At 31.6% G+C, this 9,171-nt stretch overlaps 1 protein-coding gene across 1 annotated transcript; it reads left to right on the top strand.

Annotated features, from left to right (window-relative positions):
• The first annotated feature begins 4,679 nt into the window (after nt 1-4,679).
• LOC127128785 (probable methyltransferase PMT19) lies at nt 4,680-8,616 on the top strand. The gene is made up of 6 exons (XM_051058158.1): nt 4,680-5,384; nt 5,902-6,112; nt 6,721-7,009; nt 7,418-7,801; nt 8,003-8,080; nt 8,231-8,616. Exons 1-6 carry the CDS (start codon nt 4,836-4,838, stop codon nt 8,439-8,441), a joined length of 1,722 nt encoding a protein of 573 aa, XP_050914115.1. The 5' UTR covers nt 4,680-4,835; the 3' UTR covers nt 8,442-8,616.
• The last annotated feature ends 555 nt before the right edge of the window (nt 8,617-9,171 follow it).

Raw genomic sequence — 9,171 nt, 5'->3', positions numbered from 1 at the left:
TAAGTTCAATGAGTTTTTGGGTGTTTAGCAGGAATAAATAACCCGTTGAGCATTACTGAAGCCATAACCCTGAATATATTTTCAATTTTCTACAACCAAGTTTGCGTGCCTTGTGGATCATACCTCCATTTAAAGGTCAGAGGATTATTCTTATGGAATTTGCTCAGCACACGACTCTCACCGCCTTCAACCTAATTGTTATGTTGAGTATGCAAAGCCTATTGTGTCTGCCCCATCATCCGAGCCACAACTTGTAGAGCCTCAACAATAGCACAATCGCTTATCCCAGCCATTTCTTTGTATATCAACAAATAATTGTTAGAAGAAACATTACATCGATAGTGTTCAAACACACATCGCACACTAGGAAACAGCATAATCAATAAAACCTGGTCGGATGGACCGACCTGATCTGATACCACTATGTAACACCCTCAACCCCATACTTTATTTTTAATGAAAAGTTCATGAATAAGATGTTACTTCATTAAAACTCTCATACATAAACATGCAACTAAAAATTTCATAGGAGAAAATAAAAGAAAAACATATTATAAGTCTGAATAAAACATGAAAACTCCATAAAAGAGAGTCACGACACAATACATGAAAATATAAATGCCCAAATCCCTGATGTTACAGACCAGAGCATTTATTCGACTAAATAAAAAAAATAGTAAATGCTAAGAGGGCGTCACAACCATCTCATGATCCACATAATTTATCACTCTTGTTAATTACCTGTACAATATTACACAAAGTCAATCCAACAAAATAAAGAAGGGGTGTGAATACACTTACAAATAATAACAGTGAAAATTAGCAACATGATGATAAATGAATATAATAATAATATTAGTACATAAGCACATACACACACAAACATAAAGATCAATCTCAATATATGCAATGCTATTATGCACCAACTCTTTCACCTATATGCATGTGGTGCCAACTTTTTGTGGCTATCAGAGGTATGTTACTGATTTCTTCTACGGTCTCCGGTCCCTCGCCTGAACCGACAATCCCCACCAAATAGATCTGAGACCTGCCTCTGGTCTCTCAACTAGACCAACGATCCCACCAAATAGATTTGAGCTCACCGAATAGACCGAAGTCTCACCTAACTCCAATATATATGCACGCATTAGAATGCTAGTAGTCAAATAATACAGTTGACACAAACAAGTATAAGTCACCCAAAGTTATTTAAATAATTATCCACCAAAAATAGGTTTCGAGTATGAACCATATAATGCTTATAAAGGCCTTCAAAAATAATCATTGTTTCATTAATATTTCAATTCGAAATTATCTCAATTGTATTGCTCCCAAAGTCATCCATTTTTCTTTCTATCATATTGTTCAAAAGAAAACTATAAATATTTTATTTTATTCAAAAACGAATTTAATCTCATAAAAGAGTTGCATTTATCTCCAATATTACACGGAAGCCAAATAATAGGCTTCAAAACTTGAAAAATGCCAAAAACGATCGAAAAATTCCCGAAATCTCCCGAACTCGTCGGACCGCTATCGCCTCCCTCCCACCGCCGACAGGTGCCGCCGCCGACCTCCGCCTGATTCTCAATTTTTTGATTTTCCGACTTTTCCTGATTTTTCTGATGTCTGATTTTTTTACTTTTCCCAATTTTCCCGATTTCTAACTTTTCCCAATTTTTCGAATCATACAATCGAAACTCGATTTTTTTTGACAAAAACATGAATTTTATGAAAAACATGATTTCATACAACTTTTGGTATTTTTAAAAAATATATATATTTTCCTGAACTCATCAACAAATTGCAGCATCAGTAACATCAAATTCATTTCACGGTGACCAAAAGAATTTTTCCCAAATTCCAATTGGTTGCCCAAATCATGCATTTATATACTTATCGATCACCGAACAATGGCCAAATGAGACCTATCCCATTTGGTCACAGGTCGTAATAATGATCTTTACCAACAAACATCACTGTCATACATATATAACATATATTATACCAATTCAAAATTTTAACAGTTATGAGATATTACCATACGATTTATGACCAAAGGGTTAAAGGAATCCCATATGGGCAAAATACAGATACATCGACATAATCATACAACATATGAGAACGATCAAATAAAATAAGGTTAACCAATAAAAACGCTTGGCGCTGACAAGAGGGTAAGAGAACCATCATCATCCCTGTTGCCTAAAAGATCACCTTAGAGTAAGAAATTCCTCATTACCTTAATCAAAGCTTTCAAAAATTCTTCACGTTCCTTCCTATCCAAACTCTTAACCTCGTTTTAATATTTATAGTGTCAATTAATCCCATTTTAATATTTCTTCCCCTACTTACTTCCACACCCCTAAGTGTTACCGTTAATATTTATAACGTTAAAAAATCTATTTATTTTTATTATTAATAAAATAATCTCAATTAAATAATTATTTTAAAATATTCAAATTAAATAAATATTATCATTAAATAAATATTTAATTAAAACATTATAATTAATTCCTAAAACACTAATTATTTCTATTATTATTAAATATATTAAAATTAACTAATTATTACTAATAATTTTAATTTTCTAATCTCACGTTCTCAAATCAACTATTTCAGTAATCATTAAATTACCAAAATACCTTTATAATTAATTAAAATAAGTCATATCACACGCAAAAATCAAATATCCTAATATTTAATTAAAATATTAAAATAAATTATGGGTGTTACACGTTGCACATCATTAAGGCGTTGTATAAATTGCGTAGGGCGTAAGTTTGAACTAATCTAATCGATTAAAAAAACACTTAATCGATTAGATAAGCTAAAATTTTACCTCTAGCTATTTTAACAGCTCCCAAGTCATCTGACACAACTTTAAGACATTTTTGAAAATATTTTCTTTGATAAAACAATTTTAAAAAAGTTTCTGTGTGTGTGCGCGCTTTTAGTCATGCATTTTTATGATAAAAATCCTTATGCCTTACAATCATTCACTTATTACTAAAATAGGAGATCATCATTACTAAGTTAAGAGATCAACATGATGCTTTAAGACTTTGTCATATTTACTGTTTATGTTGACACATGCTTGAGTGGCTTAAGATGAGACTTTAGTTGCATTATGTGTTTCCCATCATCAAATAATCAAGTTTATCAAACCCTAAAGATATGTTTGCATCTTTAGGCTTGAGATGAGGCTTTAGTTGCATTCTTTTTTTGCCATCATCCGATAGTCAATTTTATCGAACCTTAAAGATATGTTTGCATCTTTATCTGTTTAATCGTTCATGCTTGACTTATCGTAATACTTTAGTTGTCATCATCAAAAGTCGACGTTCTTGTTTAAAAGCATATCACCTACAAAACAAGGTTCCAATCGCTCATGTGAGGTGAGACATCATGTATGTGGTCGGCGCTGCTGGGTTGCAGGCAAGCAATTAGTTTAGTAGAATATGTTATCATAGTGAGCGCAATGCTCTTTTAGTAGTGGAGTGTGTGTGTGACTTAAAGTACGTCCTTTACCCCCTTGGGAGGTAATGTATTTATAGGCGTTTCCGATACCTAGAGTTTTTACCTCCTGAACGTGGTCTTAATCGCTCCCTCTTACTAGGGGAGATTATTACCCGCCTATCTTCTCGGAGTCAAAGATGATTTTCTCTTGCGTGGCTCCCACGTTCGTGAGACCTCTTGGGCAAATCCCTTAGATTCTGTATGGGTGACCCAACTACTGGGCGAAGGAGTCATAATCTAGAGTTTTACCAAATATAACACTACAAGTTATACACCAGAGAATTGAGTATAAGAGTCATGTTAATTTATAAGAATTCTAGAAAATCACTTTGAGAAAATAGACGCAGTTACCAACAGTAACAATCAATGGACTTGAAACGAAATCTAATCTCTTTCTTAATATCATATTTTTTTACCAATTTTATTCTCTCAAATTATTTTCACAAAACAATATGAAAATCCCTCGATAGTTACATTTAAAAGCACACTAATAACGTTCTTAAAATACGCACTCCCTATGAAGAAGATGATCTTATATTTTATTACTTTGATAAAATTAATTCACTTACTAATTTTATCATCATAAATCAATTGGTTGACTAATCAAATTAGTCTGTACTTGTTTAGTTTAATGGTGAGATTGTTTTTTTTAATTAGATCTGAATACCTTATATTCTGATTAACGCATTTTCTCTTATTTATATATAAAAAACAAACCTCTCAAAACACATTTTTAGAAAAATAAAGAAAGTAGTAACATATTTGAAGTTATTAAGGCTATTAAATAATTTATGTATAAAAGTAAAATAAAAATTTAGTTTTTCATTTACCATTTTCCTTTTTTAAACAACCAAGGATATTAAATGATTACATTCACAGTCCTACATTAAGAAAATTCGGTTGACAATCTAAACATTAATTGTTCATCAGAATTTTGGACTACTTGAGCATGTGCAATCTAAACATTAAATAATTTTTTTTATTATACAAAATTAATAACTTTTAAAAAATGTCAAAATATTTTATTTGAAGAAAATAATCACATATATTTCATTTTTTCAAACTAATTAGTACAATAATTTTATTTGTAACTACATGAAATTGCCCCTAATATAGCATCTGACTTTACATAATCAAATGCCATCCACAAATTTTATATTCCCTATAACCAATAATTCTCTTTCTCTCTCTTCTTTCTCTCTCTTCTTTCTCTTACACAAAGAATCTTCACACTTCACTCACTCACACAAAACACAAACAAAAACATAAAAAAGATGTTTCATAGATAGATAGATATACACTGTTTCATTATCAACATGTCTTCAAAATATCTCACAATTCTCAACATCATCATCTTCATCACATCTCTCTTCACTTTCTCATACATAATCACTTCCTCATTCTCCTCTTCACTCTCTTCACCATCTCTTCAAACCTCAAAATCTCTCACAAAAAACTCCCACTTTGATTTTTGTCCAACAAACTTCACAAACTATTGTCCATGTGAAGACCCAAAAAGACAGAAAAAGTTTCCAAACAAAAAATGGTTTAGAAAAGAACGTCACTGTCCAAAGGCAAATGAGAGATTAAAGTGTCTTATCCCTAAACCAAAAGGGTATCAAAAGCCATTTCATTGGCCTAAGAGTAAGGACAATGCATGGTTTAGTAATGTTCCTTTTACTAAGCTTGTGGAATATAAAAGGTTGCAAAATTGGATTAGATTGGAGGGTGATAGGTTTGTGTTTCCTGGTGGTGGTACTTCTTTTCCTGATGGTGTTGAGGGTTATGTTGATGACTTGAAGAAGCTTCTTCCTGTGAGTTTGAATTCTGGATGGATTAGAACTGTTCTTGATGTTGGATGTGGGGTAAGCTTGTAGATTTTGTTTAGCTTCGAGTTTTGAATTGCGGCCGCAAGTTTTAGAATTATAGTCGCATCAGTCATGTTGGCTGATTTTGATGTGACTGATGCGACTATAGTTCTTAAAGGAGGTCACTTATTAGTCTTGCGAGTTTTGAAACTATAGTTTTGAAATTAATTGCATCAGCTTATCAATTTGATGTGACTGATGCAACTATTCTCTAGTTCTAAATTGGAGTCTTTGATTATAATTGTGGTTTGCTTTGCGAGTTTTAGAACTATAATCACATCAATATGATTTTGATGTGATTGATGTGATTATAGTTCTATACCGGAGTTTCTGATTACAAATAAAGGTTTTGGACATTGTTTTAGAAAGTGGACTAAAGATATTTTTTCAATCGGTTGAATTGGAAACAGGCGAGTTAATCGGTTGGTTTGATCTAAGTTGTATTTTTAGTAAAGTTGAACAGGATTGTTATGTTTTGTCTTTTGAATTAGTATAATGAATTTGTGATTTGAAGGTTGCAAGCTTTGGAGCATCTTTAATGGAGTATGGTGTATTAACAATGTCAATAGCACCAAGTGATGAACATGAGGCTCAAGTGATGTTTGCACTTGAAAGAGGACTTCCTGCTATGCTTGGAGTATTCAGCACTCATAGGCTGACATTCCCTTCAAATTCATTTGATATGGCTCATTGCTCTAGATGCCTTGTCCAATGGACTGCTTACGGTAACATTTCTATCTTTTTTTTTTCCTTAGATAACACTTAACTATCAAACCCCCGACACAGACACTGAATACACATATAAATGTCAGACACCAAATACACATTCAATTTAAAGGGTTAGTGCTACATATTTCAGTGTAGACGTATTTTTATTATCAAAAGTATTCACGCATATACAAATATCAGACGTAACACTGACACGTTGAAACAGATAATTTGAGAAAATGAAACGATTGAATATAATCACATGTATCAGTATCTTATGAATGTCAGACACAAAATACAGATTCAATTTAAAGTGTTAGTACTACATATTTCAATGTTGATGTTTTTTTGACTATCAAAAACACTGACACAAACACAAATTTTAGACACGAAACTGTCGCAACGATACAGACAATAATTTAAAAAATAAAATAATTGAATATATATATCATATCAGTCTCAAACACCAAATACACATTTGATTTAAAGTGTTAAGTGCTACATATTTTAATATTTTCTAACTATCAAAAGTACTGATACAGACACAAATATCAGACACGATACTGACACGATACTAACATGCTGACAGTAACTATCTGATATTCTTTAATTGAAATTGTCAAAGATGGACTATACCTAAAAGAGATTGACAGGATTTTGAGACCTGGTGGATTTTGGGTACTTTCTGGCCCACCTATAAATTGGAGGGTAAACTATAAAGCATGGCAAACAGATTCAACAGTGTTGGAAAAGCAACAGAACAGTTTAGAGGAACTTGCAATTCAAATGTGTTGGGAAAAAGTTGTTGAAGGAGGACAATTTGCCATATGGCAAAAACCTATAAATCATATCAAATGCAAACAGAATTTGAATTCAGCAAAGTTTTGCAATTCATCTGACCCTGATGATGGATGGTAAGTTCCTTTATTTATCTATTTAGTCCCTCAAATTTGCAAAATAACAATTTAGTACATTATACCGAAAGTCGCCTAGTTAATTTTGGTTGTCTGATCTCAAATAAATCGTGAAAGTTATTTAAAGATGATTCCCTGAATGTGCAATACGAGCCAATTGATCTCAAACCATGCATGTAAGTGCGTGAACTTCTAAACTCCGAGAATCTAGGTCTCGATTTTTTAAAGAAATATCATAAACTTAAAGGACTAGTTTGCTATTTCGTAAATTTAAGGGGCAAAATTGATAATTTCCTACAATTTCGAGGACCAAAAATTTCTAATAGTCTTGTTTATATTATTTTCTAGACCATGATTTTCCAATGTTTCACATTGAAGCTTCAAAAGTTACTATGAACTATTCAACAGGTATGCACAAATGACAGCATGCATTTTTCCTCTTCAAGAAGTGAAAAATCTCGACGAAATCTCCGGCGGCGTTCTTGCAAAATGGCCTATGAGATTGAATGCTTCACCAGCAAGGTTAAGAAATAGAGGTTCAACACTTGAAAGAATGTATAGTGAAGATAATAGGAAATGGAGAAAGAGAGTGTCTAATTATGAAGTGGTGTTGAAATCACTGTCTTCTGGTAGATATAGAAATGTAATGGACATGAATGGTGGATTTGGTGGATTTGCAGCTGCAATGGTGAAATATCCAGTTTGGGTTATGAATGTTGTTCCATTTGATGCAAAAAGTGATTATCTTGGTGTTATCTATCAAAGAGGACTTATTGGAACTTACATGGATTGGTACGTCATTTCATCTGAGGAATATCTTCTGTGTGCAACCGTAGAGACTAACCTTCAAACTACATAATTTTAAAATTCGAATTTGAATAAACAGTTATATTATAATTATAAGTGACTTATATCATAATCACTTATTAAATAAGTGCTTATATATAAGCAATTTCTATATAAAAAAAATAATATTAAACTTTTTTTTTTCAGGTGTGAGCCCTTCTCAACTTATCCAAGAACATATGACTTAATACATGCTTCTGGCATATTCAGTATGTATATGAACAAGTAAGCTTATAACACATATGATTTTGTATCATTTTAGCATTTTTATTTATTTATTATTTATTATTATTAATGATAATTTATCTACCACTCAATAGTAATAAAATTTGAAAAGTATATATAATAACAAAATGAGTGTTTTTTTTTTTGCAGGTGTGATATTACTGATATTGTTATTGAGATGCATAGGATTGTTAGGCCAGAAGGAAGTGTTATTATTAGAGATGATAAAGATGTAATTCTAAAAGTAAAAGAAATAACAGATAGAATGAGATGGGAAGGAACAATACTAGAAGTTGATGGTGATGACAATGGATCTACTCACACAAAAATGATTATGGTTTTCAACAATACAAAGTATTAGACTGATTTTGATTTGGATAGTTAAATTTTGGTTAATTATTGTACAACAATATTGGTTATATAGAATTTAATTCATTACAAAATAGATTTTTTTTTAGAATAAGTGAGTTCTTTGGAGACTAGTGTTAACATATAATTTGAGTTTGGTGATGTCACTACCTTCACGGTTAAGATTCTATTAGTTGTTAGATTTTGATTAATGATCAAATGGTCAAGAATCTACTGACCTTTAGATTTTGATATAATAATACTAATCAGACACAACACATTTTTATATCTCCAAAAATAAGAAACTTAAATTAAAATTGTCAGATGTTAATTAGACGTCTACCATTGCATGACTGCGTGATTGCAGACTTTTACGATTGTAGTAAATTGGCATTTGTTAACATATTGATCCTTCTCGTGTATGATGATGACATATTATTTGATGGAGATTTCTTAATGTATTATGTTTTTAAGCCACCACGCAAAAATATTTAAATGTTTTTAGATTTTAGAGATATATTTCCAAATGCACCAAAGCCAAGTTAAAGTTAAAATATTCAATGCAATGTATGATAGTTGGCTGAAGAACATTGTAGATGGCTGAAAATCTCCGGACGCACTCAAGCCTAAAAATTGAACGATTGATAGTTTAGACATAGTACAAAACATAATAGTTGGCTGAAAATGATGATCAATGCAATATTTTTTTTTTCATGTCTGCATTGCCGCCATTGGTGCTACTG

Source organism: Lathyrus oleraceus, chromosome 3, assembly GCF_024323335.1.
Source record: "Lathyrus oleraceus cultivar Zhongwan6 chromosome 3, CAAS_Psat_ZW6_1.0, whole genome shotgun sequence".
In the NCBI taxonomy this organism is placed as follows: domain Eukaryota; kingdom Viridiplantae; phylum Streptophyta; class Magnoliopsida; order Fabales; family Fabaceae; genus Lathyrus; species Lathyrus oleraceus.
The sequence above is the reverse complement of the archived record's forward strand: the minus strand, read 5'-3'. Positions and strand labels throughout refer to the sequence as shown.